Source organism: Diabrotica virgifera, chromosome 3, assembly GCF_917563875.1.
Source record: "Diabrotica virgifera virgifera chromosome 3, PGI_DIABVI_V3a".
Classification (NCBI taxonomy): Eukaryota; Metazoa; Arthropoda; class Insecta; order Coleoptera; family Chrysomelidae; genus Diabrotica; species Diabrotica virgifera.
Window position 1 is genome coordinate 18,483,482 of NC_065445.1, and position 17,150 is coordinate 18,500,631.

Genomic DNA, 17,150 nt, shown 5'->3' on the forward strand with positions numbered 1-17,150 from the left:
CCGAAAGTCCCTGAAAACGTCTGTAATGTTTATTTAATGAGGTACGGGGACGAAAAAAAAATTTAGTGTGATTTTTAATTTCAAATACCTCATTCAAAAGAAAATTTTTGCTTATTCTAAGGGACTTTCGGCCCTCCGCAATAATGTAATCTTTCATTCTGCGTTTAAATTTTTCAAAAATAGGTACTTATTAGTTTTCTCACGATTCAAAAAAAAAAAAAAATAAATGCATTTAAAACACATTGGCGCGAAATTTTGCGCCTACGCCCTTAAACAAAAAACAAGCTTAAAGTATATTAGTTAAGGTCTTTCATTATTGCTGGGTTGGGCATTAAATAAATAACTACATATTGTTTTAAAACATATTTATTTATAACGGTACGGATATAAAAATTTACTTAAAAATACTGTCTAGGAACATATTAAATACGAATTTGTCTAGAATCAATCTGATTTTTCTTCAGACTCATTTTGTATCAGATCTTCCGTTAATCCTGGCACAACATCATGAGGTTTTCTGTAAAGAGGGAAACTTCAGTTAAACACCATGATATAAATAAATATAATAAATGAAATTTAAAAATATGTACGTTGGACATAACAGTGGACTATGCATGTATGAAATACTTTAAAACATTTGTGTATTTTCCAAAAAAAGTTAATATACCTACTAGAAAATATAAAAATTAGTATAAAAAATTCATTTTACATATTAATAGAAAATAGACTCATTCTAAATAAAATGACATGTTCACAATATTTCATAATTTTATTCCCAAAGTTTCATAATGACATTGGGAGGGAAAAATATTTTCTATATTAAACTAATTTTTATTAAACAATTTGTGTTCTGAAGACAAAAAAGATATGACTATTGCCCGTTTATTTTAAAATATATTATAATAATTGTCAAAAATCCTATCAATTAAAAACAGAAATTTTAATAATTCTCCCGAAAAATATTAAATTTTTTACCATCAAATATAATAACAGAACACTTTTCTTTCGGAAAAAGTTAAAATTTAATATTTTTTGGGAGAAACGTTAAAATTTCTGTTTTTAATTTGACAGTTTTTTGACAATTATATTTTAAAATAAACGGACAATCCAAATCAATCGTTTATTTGTTGGTGCAATTGGACATAAGATAAGAATTGATTGCGAATTGAAAATATTATTACATATTTCAAAATTAGCAAAAACCAATAAAAAAGAATCAAAAATAAATGTTTTTTTCAGTAATATTGTTCAGGTATTTATAAGCCACATAGAATTTTCAAAATTTACCAAGTTAATATTTTGAACATAAAAAACACTACACAATAGTATATTAAGTATGGAGAACGGTAAGGGTTTTATACCGATCGAAGACAATTGTTTGGAGGAGAAGCGGAGCGACGACTCCAATTATTGTCTGAGATCGGTTACCCTTAACGTTCGACATGCACGCATAACGTTTCATAACATGAGCATGACATGCATAACGTTTTTTGCACGATTGATACCATTATAAATTATAAAATTAAACATTTTCGTCATATTGACTAGTTACATTCATTTTATCAAGATAGATACTTTGGTTGTTAGGTAGTAACTAGGGTGCATTACAACAATGGAGAATTGAGTTTTTATTTAGTTGTCAATAATTTTAAGTACAATTTTGATTATTATAAATTAAAATATGACCGAAAGTGAATTTGAAGAAATTGAACGGGCTTAATTAACAAATTGTACCAAAGTTTCAATATTAATAAATAATTCGTTAGTTTTCTTTATTCTTTCAAAAAATAAATTAAAATTAAGAGATTTTTTAACTCGACGGTAAGTGAATTACTTACCGTCGAGTTGCTAGTAAATGTCACCTACTGACGTAAAATCTGTCACGGTAAACAGTCAAAAATGATCAATCGTGCAAAAAATTTCATTACATTCAATCCATTCGTTTTCGCAAAATAATTTTTTTTATTTAGCTTAAATACATTGACAACTAAGGCCAGTGGCATGGTACAGTTGATTTTGCAATCAGATTATAGTGTAATGTGTCATGTTATTAACTTAATTAATGAATTGTTCTATTGAAGGTTCTATGTGGCTTTTAAATACCCGAAAAAGATTATTGAAAAAATATTGATTTTTGACCCGTTTTAACCCGGGAGTAGTCGCACTGTTAGAAAAAATCTAACATTTTATCCTTTTCCGTGATAACTTGATGAAAAATTTTGCAGCAAACTTTCCACTCGTAAGTGCCTCAAGGAAGATTGTAGGAATGCGTAGGTATTTTTTTTTATTTTTATTTTATTTTTTTTTGTGGAATTTATGGCTTTAATGATAACAAATTTGCTTTAGTAATTGTTAGAAATCGCCTGCTCCCGTGTTAGTGGCTTTTGATTACATATATTCAAAATAAGATAGCTAAAAGGAACTACAACGTTAACGGGGTTTTATTATTTCATATGGTCAATGGACATCTATATATGAAAAAACCGCGGAGTGCTACCATTTAAAGGGGTGCGTTTTTGAGAAATGGGTGAATTAGTCCCTGGGCACAGGTTACATTCGGGTGATTTCTATGCACTTTTGGTATAAACAAATCTACATAAAAATTGTTCCTGGTTAAATTTCCTATCTAAATATCACTTTTTAAAGTCAATGATACTTTTTTTTACAAAAATATATTCATAAGAAAAGGCACAAAGAAACCCAAAAGAAAGAAATTTTGTTTTTTGTCCCATAACTTTTGTCCACGAGGATATAGGTATAGACATTGCTTTACAGAAGAAAAATCTACATATTTCTTCTTTAAAATGTTGTTTAGTAGAGGTAATTAGGATTTATAGTTTTCGAAATATGATTTTTCAAAGTTCGCCACTCACAGCAATTTTTGGGCAATTTTCCTTGTTATTTCGCAAATATTGTTCTGTAACTTTTTTCTACGTAACTTTATAGGTCTGGATCCCGCGTATGAAAAAAAACTTGATTAATAGCAAGCTGAAAATTTGTTAATAGCTTAAGGGTGTCTAGTCGGACAAATATTGATATATGGGAACACTGGAACAGGGGAAGTTTTAATTGTGGAACAGGTTAAAAATTTGGAACGGTCAGACCACGAAAACGGCACATGTATTTTGTCCGACAGAACAGACTTAAACTCTCCGAACAGAGATTAAACTCTCATGCAAAAATCAGACTGCTATTTATCACCAAATGGGCGTTTTAATGAGTGGAACAAGTAGAATATGTCAAATGACAGGAATTATGACAGGTGATAAATAGCAGTCTGATTTTTGCATGAGAGTTTAGTCTCTGTTCGGAGAGTTTAAGTCTGTTCTGTCGGACAAAATAAACGTGCCGTTTTCGTGGTGTGACCGTTCCAAATTTTTATCCTGTTCCACAATTAAAACTGCCCCTGTTACAGTGTTCCCATATATCAAAGTTTATCCGACTAGACACCCCTAAGCTATTAACAAATTTTCAGCTTGCTATTAATCAACTTTTTTTTCATACGCGGGATCCAGACCTATTAGGTATATGTACTGGTCTCTAAAATGGTCTACTGTAAAACGTTGTACGACTTTTTTTTAAAGAGATTATGGTTTTTAAAGATTTTTTATAATATAATATAAAAATAAAATAATATTATTATATAATATATTATGTATTATTATATAGTATTATATTATATATAGTATATATATAATATAATATTATATATTTTATATATTATGTAATACCTAATATAAAAAAATATTATTTTTTACATTTTTTACAATTATTTTTGAAATTTCTCATTACAACTTTTTTTTCTTGTACATGAATATACTATATATTGCTCAATAAAGAGGGCTTACTTTCTGTTCTTTAAAATGGTGTATCATCTATATTTAAATATGTAATGGAAACCGAGTGATTCTTTGATATTTTTTTACCTGTATTATTTAAAATTATTTCTTTTACAAAAATTACATAAACATTAGTCTTAGAAAACATCACTTTATTAATAATTTAAACGTTGGCATTTAAAAAATTTTCAAAATCAAAGTCCATCTCTTGTTAGCATTAGCTTCAATATCTTCCGCTGACACCTCAGTTATCTTAAAGTTCCCACAATTAGTACCCATGCACATGCACCCTTTTCAGAATATTGAACAACTAATTCCTATCTTCCTACAACCGCAGTTTTTTGTACATCCTTTGGTACATTTACATGCTACTTTTTCAAGCAAAGCTTATGCAGGAGCTTTGTCAGTAAATATTGGAATTAATCCATATTTTGAAATTTGCCCGGCTGAGTCAAGTGAATCCAAAGTATTACCTATAAAAAAATAAGATTCAATCATAACACACAATCACATAAAAAAGTTATAATGAGGAATTTCAAAAATAATCCTAAAATCAAAAATCGTTGCAAGTACTTACGAGATATTACATTTTGAAAAGGCATATCTTATTCAAAAATAATCCTAGAATTTCTTATAATACACCATTTTAAAGTAAACAGAGTAAGTTTTTATTTTATTATATAATATATACCTAAATGTAAAAAAAAGTTATGATGGGAAATTTAAAAAATAATCTTAAAAAATATAAAAACTCGTTAAAAGTATAAAGTCTTGAAAAAGATAACCTCTTTAAAAGAAGTCGTACAACATTATACAGTAGAACATTTTAAAGGTAATTGATTTCTATTCCTCTTACATGTACCATTGCATATGCCTAAAGTTACGTAGAAAATAGTTACAGAACAATATTTGCGAAATAACAAGGAAAATTGCCCAAAATTGCTGTGAGTGGCGAACTTTGAAAAATCATATTTCGAAGACTGTAAATCCTAATGACCTCTACCAAACATCATTTTAAAGACAAAATATGTAAGTTTTTTTTCTGTGAAGCAACGTCTATACCTATATTCCCGTGGACAAAAACAAAATTTCTTTCTTTTGGGTTTCTTTGTGCTTTTTCTTTTGAATATATTTTTGTAAAAAAAGTATCTTTGACTTTATAAAGTTATATATAGATAGGAAATTTAACCAGGAACAATTTTTATGTAGACGTGTTTGTACCAAAAGTGCATAGAACTCACCCTAATGTAACCTGTGCCCAGGGACTAATTCACCCATTTCTCAAAAACGCAACCCTTTAAATGGTAGCACTCCGCGGTTTTTTCATATATAGAGATTCATTGACCATATGAAATAATAAACCCCGTTAGCGTTGTAGTTCCTTTCTATAGTACATAATCCATAGTCTATATCAAGAACAGAGAAAAAAATTAATAATTATATTATAATTAATAAATAAATAAGGAGTTAATTTTTCTAACATTTTTCATAAATTGTTTAATAAAAAATGTAACCCATCTTTTCAAGTGTTCGCATAGTAAAATTATCGTTTCTAATATTTCGAAACAATTAAAGCAAAAAATAGGATCATTTACGATTTACCCAAATGAGATCCATAAAGAAATTATTTTATTGGACAATGAAAAATATTCATTGATTTATTACAATACTTACTCCAAAATGGATGGATCTATGCCTTCATTCTTCATTTTTAATTTGACAGCCGGCTCAGGCACTCCAAATTGTAGCATTTTAAAGAATTTCTTAAATCTAGGGTCATCTTTAGCTGCGATTCCTTGAGTTTTCTGAGGAGGGTCTGGCTCAACCACAATAGTTGGTTCCTCTTCTTTTTGCTGCTTGATCTCGGGCAATTCTACTTCGACAACATTTTGGGAACTATTATCGACATGGTCTAAATTATCTTTTTTGCTTTCTACATTATCCAAACCAGATATTGATGACAACTACAAATTTTACAAACCCAGAGGAGTTGGTTATATGTAGTAATCTATTTACAGCAGTTATGTTCAGTATACTTACTAAGATTTAGTACATAGATAATGGTGGAATATGAAAAATAATTGAACACTGGCCTAGATTTTATTAGTAAGCTCATTGTCTCAATATTGTTCTGAAGAGATTTTCTTTTGGCATTATATGTAATTTACTATTTTAGTTGGGAATAAGACCCAATTTAAGTTTACAATTAAATTTATTTGGCGTTTTGACTTCTACTATGGAAATCGTTATAAAAATACAAAACATTAAAAAATTAAACAAATTTTGTTTTTGTTGCTTGCTAAAAAAATTCTTTTAATAATTTAATTTTATCTGACTCAATCATATTGACAATTCAGACATATTATTATACATTTTAACGTAGAAGACTTTAAAATGATATTGCCAATATTTATGAGCTGCGTTCCTGGGACAACTTTATTGGAAGATAGTTCATTCGATTACATGAAATCAACTTTAACTTAAGAATATCTGTCAGAAAAATCATTCATATGATTTGTAGTCCATATGCAATGATGACAGTAAAATTCTTGTGTTAGTGATTCCATAGTAAACCACGACGTAAAACCTTATGATACTATCCCGACATGGTAAGTACACACACCCGCAAAATTAGCCGAACACCTTAAAAATGGGACAGGTTGGATGTCTCGAATTTCCTAAACCTGTTGTCCAATTTGAGTGATTCTTTTAGTATGTTATAGCCTTATTAGTTAAGAATATCGGTGTAATAATATAGTTGATAGACAGGTAAATGTTATACTGTGTTTTTTTCTTGAAGTTCGGAACACCCTGTGGAATATTCTAGCATATATAAAATATTAAAATTAAAACTCGATTGTAGACTTATGATTTCTTAACACTTTCTTTTTTGATTCATTTGCCTATGTTGGAAAATAAAAAATTATGTGCTTTAACAACTAGCCAAGTTTTTTATCAATAAATCCTCATAGTAGGGAAGGAAAGTATGCGAAATTTGCAATTACTCGAGCGTTATTGGGACCTATTGGATTGTGAAGAGTGGGTGCTAAAAGCAAATAAGTTTTCCATAAAGTGTGGGACTCTCCATTTTTTAATTTAATTTTCCATTTCCACCAATCATTTTTTTCGATTGTAGCACCATCTATCCATAATAGGAAAAAATGTTGCGAATAAAAGTTGCTTATTCTTACGTCAAGGATCCAAATCTGCAATAAAAATTGGGGGCTCCTATTTAATATTTTAAAGTAACCCCCCACCCACCTCCGTGGGGGGTCGTGTTTGGTGCCATTCGATAGATTTTTGAAAAATATTGAATAGGTGTATTTTGCAGTTTTACGATCTGATGTTCATTTCGCAAAATATCGCAGGGTTCGTACTCATAATTTTTAATTTACCCCCCACCCCTCTCCGTGGGGTGTCACGAGCCCCACGGAGGTAGGGTGGGGGATTTAATTTAAAATCTTAAATAGGAGCCCCCAATTTTTATTGCAGATTTGGATTCTTTACGTAAAAATAAGCAACTGTTATTAGACACATTTTTTCCAAATTATGGATAGATAGCGCTATAATCGGAGAAAAATGATTGTTTCAAATGGAAAATTAAATTAAAAAATGAAAAGTCCCCCACTTTATGGAAAACTTAACTTAACCTTTTTCTGATTTTAGCACATACTCTTCACAATCCAATAGGTCCCCATAACGTTCGAGTGACTGCAAATTTAGCATACTTTCCTCCCCTACTATGAGGATTTATTGATGAAAAACATTGATAGTTGTTAACGCACATAACTTTTTTATTATCTCACATAAGTAAATGAGTCAAAAAGGAAAATGTTAAGCAAGAATAAGTCTACAATCGAGTATTAGTTTTAATATGTTACATATACTAGAATATTCCACAGGGTGTTCCAAACTTTAAGAAAAAACACAGTATGATTGGTACACCCGGTATAAAATGATATTTACCTGTCTAGCAACAATATTGTTACAACGATATTCTTAAATAATAAGGCCTATTGGGACCGTGCAAGTTCGGCAAAGCGACCTCTATTTCTACGCTCTGTACTTTTATTCGCACTTTTAATTATATTGGCCAATTATATTAGTCCTGGTTGCTGGATAATTGTCAAGGCCATAGTCCAAAAAAATAATAAGAAGAAAAAATAAATGTTATGCAAACGTAAACAATTGTATGTAGTAAATAAAATTAGTTATTAATATGCAGTACTGCAAGCAAAATATAAATTGCATATCATATCAATATTGTGGAGCAATATATAATTTTTCTGCTTCAATGACAGAAGGTATGAAATATACGTCAATTTGACAATTTCAATTGATAATATGAATTATTTAAGATAGTTGCAATATTTCTCCGCGACTCGCGCACAGTCGTTTCTCGTTAAGAATCAGTCAAATCGGACCAATGGTTTATGAAATTAGAGACATCAAACATGTCCCATTTTTAAGGTGTTCAGCTAATTTTGCTGGTGTGTGTATTTGGTCTCACATTCAGTTTACTCTCAAAATTAGCACCAACCTCTGATTTTATATGTATGATTTTGTTTGTTTTTATATTTTAAAATATAAATGACATATCCTCTATAATGTTATTGGAGGAAATCCATAGAAAGAAAATACCACTATTAGTAAGTCAATAACATATATACTAAGAATGCATCATTTATGTATTAAAATAACAGGTGCGTAAGCAGATTTTGGTATTCATATTGAGAGTAAACTAAATGTAAATCCCATAATGAAATACCATATTGGGATAGTATCATGAGGTTTTTTTATTCATGATTTAATATGCGATCACTAACAGGACAATTTTACTGTCATCATAGCATGTTGTTGTCTTTTTAAAGACAAATGACATGGTATAATGTTTCTATTAACAGGTATTCTTAACTTAATTTCAAATAGTCAAATGAACTGTCTTTCAATAAAGTTGTCCAAGGAACACAACCCAAAAATATTGACAATATCATTTTAAAGACATCTACTTTAAAATGTATAAAATATTATCTTTGAATTGTCAACATGAATGAATCAGATAAAATTAAATAGGGCAGTCAATGAAGGTATTTAGCTCCGAATTCCATCCTACTACATCGATTTACTTGATATTTTCACAGTAAGTAGGGAATAGCTTAAGAAACCAACTGCGATATGCTGATGTGCGCTTTTATCTTGGGGGTGGTTCCCACCCCTTCTCGGGGGTGAAGAATGTTTTGATTAAAATAGCCACGGAAAAGGCTAGAGAACCTAATTTTAAGCAAAAAGAGTTCTATGATAATTTTTATAAAACCCAATACTTTTTGAGTTATTCGTGGTTGAAAATTGGCCATTTTCATTGAAAAACGACACCTTTTCGGACGGATTTTTGCGAATATCTTAAAAACTATGCATCTAACAAAACAACTATATAAAATATTTCTGTAGGTTATAAAAAAACAAAGAGATTCGTTCCTTCAAAAATCTTCTAGTTAAAATACAAAGAGGGATATGGTAGGTAAGAAGAGTTTGTTTTTTTTGCTGCATGCTCAAATCAGTGTATTCAACTTGAAATAACAGCGAAACTGTCGATTTTAGGTGTATAATGATACTAATAACTTTTGTAGTACTTGAAAAGACCTTTAAAATGAGCAATACTAATTGTCGATTACATGCAAACTAAGCGAGATATTCTGCAAAAAAGTTAATGACTAATGTATTTTAAGAAGAAATGAGAAGTATATTTAACTCCTCATCCATCAGAATTTAAATACATCGTTTTGCTTCTACAATACTTTTTATTATAGTGTTATTTCAATGTTCAAAAAGTTGGGCTGGATTAAAATGAATGGTTTAAAAAAATAAGATCAAATTATAGAGCACATTTTTAAATTTTCTTAAAAATCTTCCGTTTCCTCCATGTAACTCGAAAAAGATAAGAGATATGAAAAAAAGATACCAAACAAAAATGTAGGGCTTTTTCAGATAAAAATTTCCTTTTTATTTTTCATTACTGTATGTCTTATCATTTTCAAGTTACATGGAGAAAAAGGAAGATTTTTAAGAAAATTTAAAAATGCGCTCTATAATTTGATCTTTTTTTTTTTCAAAAACAATTCATTTTAAACCCGTCCAATTTTTTAACATAGAAATAACACTATAATAAAAGGTATTGTAGAAGGAAAACCATGCATTTACATTTTCGTGGATGGGGGTTAAAATTACTTCTCATTTTTTCTTAAAATACATTAGTTATCAATTTTGTTTGCAGCATATCTCACTTAGTTTCAATGTAGTGGACCTTTAATATAACTCATTTTAAAGGTCTTTTCAAGCACTACAAAAAGTATTAGTAGCATTATAAAATCGACTGTTTCTCTGTTATTTCAAGTTGAATACACCAATTTGAGAATGTACCAAAAAACAAACTATTTTCACCTAGCATATCTCTTTTTGTATTATAACCAGAAGATTTATGAAGGCAAGTGTCTCTTTGTTTTTTTATAACCTACAAAAATGTTTAATATAGTTTTTTTAGTTAGATGCATGGTTTTTAAGGTATTCGCAAAAAACTGTTCGAAAAGGTATTATTTTTCAATGAAAATGGCCAATTTTCAACCATGAATATCTCAAAAAGAATCGAGTTTTCAAAAAAAAATTATAGAACTTTTTTGGCTTAGAATTAGGTTCTCCAGCGAATTCCGTGGTAATTTTAACCAAAGAATTTGTCACCCCTTACAAGGGGTGGGAACCACCCCCAAGATAAAAGCACACATCAGCATAGGGTAGACTTTGAATTAGGAGATAAGTGAGGCTAGGCCCAAAATTTCATTACAATCCATACAGTAGGATAGAATTCGGAGGTAATATCCTATTCTTGCTCCCATTGACTGGAGTAAAAGTATTATAAGAATTTTTTACCTAACATATAAAGTAACAATTTTGTTACACACGTTGGCTGCGTTTAGAAATATGTATAAACTTATGTTGAGTGCATTACAAGGCATATATCTCCTGTGGCGAACCTTTGCCACAGAGCTTTACAACACAGTCAACTGTTAGTGTAATAAGAGGTCAATTTGTCTCGTACAGCTGCCAACGTGTTACCTTATTAATGTTTTATAAATTATTTCCGAAGTGAAAATCAAAACGTCACAATAAAGTTATTTTAAAGTAAAATTATGGCTTATCCCCAATAAAAATAGTAAATTACATTACAATGCTACAAGAATATAGCTTCAAAACAAACCGAAATGGCCTTTAATCAATATTTTATAGAGTCTATGTATGTACTTAAATAATTGTTAAAGTAAAAGATTTTTTCCAGTTAACATCAATCAATATCAATAAACAACACTAAAAAATGAATAACAAATTAAAACACATAACTCTGTGACATATCTTCTGATAAGGAGTCTTAGTTGCTACTATATAGAATAAAATATACAATTTGTACTTGATTTTGATAGCAACAGTGTTTAAATATTATTCATGCTTCCAGCCATTCTATTATACTTACTTGTGACTCCAATATAGAAAGGGAAGCTTCAATCTTCTGAATTTTATAATCGAATTCCATGAACCGGGACTCACACGACTGTGCGAAATTATTTAAATGCGACACTGTGTTCATTATGAAATGATTAACAAACGCTATAGTACGTTTCTGTTGAATGGGCAAAATCTAATTGAAAAAGTTTTTTTTATTAGCTAGGGAAGGAAAGATTATAAGCTTGAATAGTGTGTTAAAAGAAACTTACCTGGGTTAAATCCTCATTGGGATCTATAGAAGGGAACTCGACTTCCATGCTAAGGAAAGAAATTATAAAAAAACAGCTTTATTTTAAATTATTAAACATTTCAAATTATTTGAACTACGCTTAAGAAAATATCAAAACATTTTGACAATCATCTGACATATGTCAAACTTGTAACTGACAGGTTACACCCCCTTATTCTTCTTTTTTATTTATTAGAACTTATATGCACTCATACAGGGTGATAACTCAAAATAAGAATAATTACCAAAAGAAAAATATTCCGTTGAATAATGAACTTTTTCCGTCAATCGTCCATTTATGATCAATTTTAACACCCTCAAAATCATTGATTAATTACCCCTATTAATGAACGATTTCATTATAGGCAACACAACATACATTGCTTGCATAAATTAATTAAACGCTCTGTGATTGGCAGTGACCTGTGGTCACTGCCAATCATATACCTATTTATATTCCCACTAAAAAATTTAAAATCAAGTAGCCGCCGTTAGTACTATCTGTCATTGTATGTCATTATTTACTTTATTGTTTAAAATTCTGTGTATGTATTTGAAAAATCAAAAGATGGATATATCTTTATTTCTGAAAAGTACGGTCGACGGAAAAGTTTTGTAACGAACTCGTGAATTAAAATGGCGATTAACAATCTCGACGTGATGTCGTGTATTGTCCGTCTCTGGTCATTTCTTTAACTCTTTTGCATGTAATTTGATCGATCCATCTCGTTGGTGATCTTCGGCCTTCCACCTTTCCTTGTATAATGAGTCTTTCCAGAAAGACTTTTTAATCCATAGTATGCTCTATTTGTTAAATATATATACGTCTGTTAATTTCTACAGTTTAATGTATTACTTTGGTTGATTTGTGAGCCTAGATATATGAACCCCCTTACTCCTTCGGAATTATATGTTCCAACCGTTAAATCTTCCGGTTTTACTACTTAATTATTGTTTATTCGCTCTGAGCGTTAACAAAGTGTCAAAGCAAAATCGACCGACCTGCTCATGGTGGCGGTTTTTTGAAATTTTATCAGGACGCTTTGTGTATGTTTAAATGAGACATTTTAAAAAATGCCGTGTCACGCTAGTGATATTATGTATTAATATGAACAGAAAATAAAAACGCACTTAATCTGATATAAATTCTTCTATTTCCAATATCGATTATCAGTTTGATTTTGTATACATAACCTCACTATCGCAGTTTATGTCAATAAGTCTTTATTAACGAAAAAGAAAATATTGTAGCGGTTATTTACTGTAATTACTTCTAATCACAATAAAACTAGCGGTTCGTAATTTATATACGACTTTATTTTTTATTTATACAAGTTTACTTTACAAACTTTAGCTTAAGACTAAACTCCATTTACAAATATGTCCTATTTATATATGCGATACAGATATTCCAGAAATATCTATATATCTCCAGCTATGTCCATGTGACCGCTTGCACGTCATCGGCGCTGCATCGGCGTATCTCGAAACGTCGATAGTGTTCTGTCTGTGCGGAGACGGGAGCTGGTATACGAGGGTAGGTCAATAATTATTTTGTTACACTGCTCCCCTCTTAAGATCTGAGCGTCCCGATCAGCAACTCTAGATGGCCCAGGATGGCGGAATCTACAGGATTCTCCAGCTCTGCATACACCCCTAGAAAAGAAGTAACAGTCTACTGTCTTTGAAGGGTATGACATCTTCGGGTTCATGCAACACACAGTAATCCGTACGCCAGTTTCTCTGAAGATCACTTCCAGCATGCTTCTCACAATCTTCCAATCCAGATTTTCTACTGCATGGCCAATTTTTGGTAAAGCCAAATCTTTGATGTCATAATTACAGACCATTTTCTTCAAATTAGTTAGAGCACGCCATATGTTCTCGTAGCTTGGCGTGTCCGTATAAGACTTCCTGGTCACTATATACAGCAAAGATCGAGGACCATCTTCCAATCGCAATACTCTTCCAATTTTAGGTTGTTGATTCCTTAACTCGTCCAGGCGGCCGAACTTTCTATTGAATACGGACGAGATTCCTTTAGTCATCTCGAGGTCTTGTGCAACACAGTGGGCTAGAGAGACGTTTTCTGGAACACCAAACAGATCTTGCTGAACTTCTGTGGTCACGCCGAATCTAGCACTCTTTCTTTCTGCGTAATTTGACATAAATTCCTTAAAACTTGGCTGTGGTGCATCCTTCATCTCCTGTTGGAGGACTCGGGCTTCCTCTGTTTCATTTGAGCCAGCATATGGTGCAAGACGATTTATGTGAATAACTTTTGGTTTACTGTTTGGTAACTTCTTAATTCTGTATATTACGTCATTTATTTTCTTCTTAACTTCATACGGACCTTCCCATTGTCTTTGCAGTTTAGGACACAGGCCTCGACGACGTTGTGGATTATAAAGCCAGACAAGATCACCTACTTCGAAGCTTTCATTCTTGCAGCGAGAATCATATTGATCTTTCATTCTGTCACTGGCTATCTGGATGTGTTGTCGGGCAAGTTCATGAATGTTGTTCATTCGTAACTTCAGGCGGTCTACGTATTCTTCGCCTGCAACATATTCCTCGGAAGGTCTGCAGCCAAACTCTAGGTCGCAGGGCAAACGAACTTCACGACCCAACATCAGGCAGGTTGGTGTTTGACCTGTAGTTTCATTCACGGCCGAGCGGTAGGCCATCAGGAATAAATGAATGTGTTGGTCCCAATCTCGCTGATGTTCAGATACAACTTTGGACAAGTGTTTACCCATCGTTCGGTTCATCCTCTCGACCATCCCATCTGATTGAGGATGCAGGGGTGTTGTTCTGGTCTTATTGACACCAATCAATTTACAAACGTTTTGGAAAAGAGCTGACTCAAAGTTTCGCCCTTGGTCGGAGTGGATCTCCAAGGGAACACCAAATCGGCTGAAGAATTCTTTAACAAGTACCTCTGCAACGGTAGCAGCTTCTTGATTTGGTAATGCATAGGCCTCGGTCCATTTCGTAAAATAATCCATGGCTACCAGGATGTATTTATTTCCAGCATCAGTTTCTGGAAATGGACCTGCAATGTCGATTGCTACTCTTTCCATAGGACTGCCAACATTGTACTGTCTCATGGGTGCTCTCTTTTTACCAACTGGACCATTACCGGATGCACACAGTTCACATTTCTGGCACCATCTTCTTACATCATCTTTACAGTTCACCCAATAGAACCGTTCTCGAACCTTTTGCAGAGTCTTCGTAATACCAAAGTGTCCACCTGATGTACCGTCATGCAACTGACGCAATACTTCTGACACTTTACTTTTAGGTACAATCAACTGAAGCTTAGATTCTGTACCATCATCGTTCTCAAAGGTTCTGTACAGAAGATCATCTTTTAGTATCAGGCAATTCCATTGGCTCCAGTAGGCCTTGACTTCCGGACTACATGCACTAATGTTTTGCCAACTAGGTCTCTCACCTCGACGCATCCAATCCAATACTCTTTTTATACATGGATCGTCTTCTTGGGCTTCTTGTAACTGTTGTGGCTGCCATTGCTCATTAACGACGGTAGTTCGTCTCACAGGGCAAAGCTGTTCATCTACTTTAAGCCGGTGATTACAACTTTCACTGCATGGCCGTATCGAGGAAGCATCTGTATTTGAACCAACTCTTCCAGCCCTCTTCATGCGTCTCTTCGGCATCGTGTCACGAATCACCCTCCGTACCATTTCCACCAAACGTTCATCTTTTCTCTTATCGCCTTTTTCCACGGTTATTACTCGATTGTTTCGTGAAGCTTGGCTAGCTGCTTCGTGTTCCAAGGCAATAGCAAGTGCTTCATCTAAAACTTTCGGCCTTGCTAGTCGTAAAGCTTTCTGTAGTTCATTATCTTTCAGCCCATTGACGAAGGTATCTACTGCAATTTCTTCTAAAACGCTGTCTGGCACCTCTGGATAAGCCAACCGCACCACACGAGCCACATCTGCTTCAAATTCTTGCAGATTCTCACTTGCTCGTTGACTTCTACTTCGCAGTTGTGCTTTGTATACTTGTTGTAGATGGGCATCTCCATAGCGTTTTTCTAGACGAGTGAACAAGGTCTGGTAACAATTTTCTTGACCCTTGGGAATTGACCTTAATATATCTACAGCATCACCTCGTAACGCAGCAGTCAAGGAAACAGCCTTTTCTTGTTCGGTCCAATGATTGGCGGTCGCAATAGCTTCAAACTGTCTAAGATATATGGACCAAGAGGACTTTCCATCAAATGGTGGTAATTTGAATCTCATATTATGCGACGTTTCGTCTCTCGGTAGTTCATCTTTCACCACAGGATCTAACGCTGCTGCATTAACTGATGGTTGTACTTTTGTATCGGTTATCATGCTCTCTAGTTGTTTGATCTTTTCTGCTACGGTCTCTACACTTTTCTGCATCTTATCGAATGTTCTAGAAACTTCTTCAAATTTCTCGTCGTTCTGTCTACAAACTTCTTCAAGTTTTTCGTTGTTTTGTCTACAGACCTCTTTAAAAGTTTCGTCAATCTTTTGCGAAACACTTTCGAATTTCTCATTGTTTTGACTACATACGTCTTTAATTATTTGAGAAGTCTCATCGAATCTTTTAGCAACATTTTCGAATTTATCGTCGCTTTTTCTACAAGTTTCATCAATCTTTTGAGAAGTCTCGTCGAATCTTTTAGCAACATTTTCGAATTTATCGTCGCTTTTTCTAGAAGTTTCATTGATCGTTTCAGAAACAGTTTTTAATTTCGATAAGATTACTTGTTCTGCTGACTGGAAGTGGAACGTCTCTGGGTCATCTCCGTTCTTCGTGAGGACATCCTTGAGTCGTGCTTGTAGGACTATCTTGCACCCACTGCTGTCTAATTCGTACTCTTCTAATTGTTCACGGAGCTGTTTTATGGTCAGTTCTTGTAGCAACATCTTTGGTCGGCACACACGTACTTTTCAAAATGTCTAAGTCTTTCCGAATACCGAACAATCAACGCACTTCAATTATTCCCGACGAATAAAGTTCAAAAGTCTTTCCGAATACCGAACAATTAACGCACTCCGATTATTCCCGACGAATAAAGTTCAAAAGTCTTTTTTTTACTTTTCATTTATTTACACTCCACACCGTTAACACCACTGTAGCGGTTATTAGTGTAATTACTTCTAATTACAATAAAACTAGCGGTTCGTAATTTATATACGACTTTATTTTTTATTTATACAAGTTTACTTTACAAACTTTAGCTTAAGACTAAACTCCATTTACAAATATGTCCTATTTATATATGCGATACAGATATTCCAGAAATATCTATATATCTCCAGCTATGTCCATGTGACCGCTTGCACGTCATCGGCGCTGCATCGGCGTATCTCGAAACATCGATAGTGTTCTGTCTGTGCGGAGACGGGAGCTGGTATACGAGGGTAGGTCAATAATTATTTTGTTACAATATTTTTGTTGCACTATAAATTAATAACTAATGAATTCTAACAATTGTATTCGGTTATTATCACTACAAAATAAAA

At 32.6% G+C, this 17,150-nt stretch overlaps 1 protein-coding gene across 1 annotated transcript; it reads right to left on the reverse strand.

Moving 5' to 3' along the window:
* Positions 1-350: 350 nt before the first annotated feature.
* On the reverse strand, positions 351-11,799 carry LOC114328576 (WASH complex subunit 3). Its single transcript, XM_028277466.2, has 4 exons — positions 11,600-11,799; positions 11,359-11,523; positions 5,514-5,803; positions 351-517 (listed from the first exon to the last, which is right to left on the reverse strand). Exons 1-4 carry the CDS (start codon positions 11,645-11,647, stop codon positions 445-447), a joined length of 576 nt encoding a protein of 191 aa, XP_028133267.1. The 5' UTR covers positions 11,648-11,799; the 3' UTR covers positions 351-444.
* Between the last annotated feature and the right edge of the window lie 5,351 nt (positions 11,800-17,150).

Excerpts from the sequence above, each read along its gene's own strand:
- LOC114328576 (XM_028277466.2), bottom strand. The coding sequence starts at position 11,647 with ATGGAAGTCGAGTTCCCTTCTATAGATCCCAATGAGGATTTAACCCAG. Across the intron at positions 5,804-11,358 it reads TTTCTATATTGGAGTCACAA|TTGTCATCAATATCTGGTTT; the intron begins GTAAGTATAATA and ends TAAAATTTGTAG. Across the intron at positions 518-5,513 it reads ATAGATCCATCCATTTTGGA|AAAACCTCATGATGTTGTGC; the intron begins GTAAGTATTGTA and ends CCCTCTTTACAG.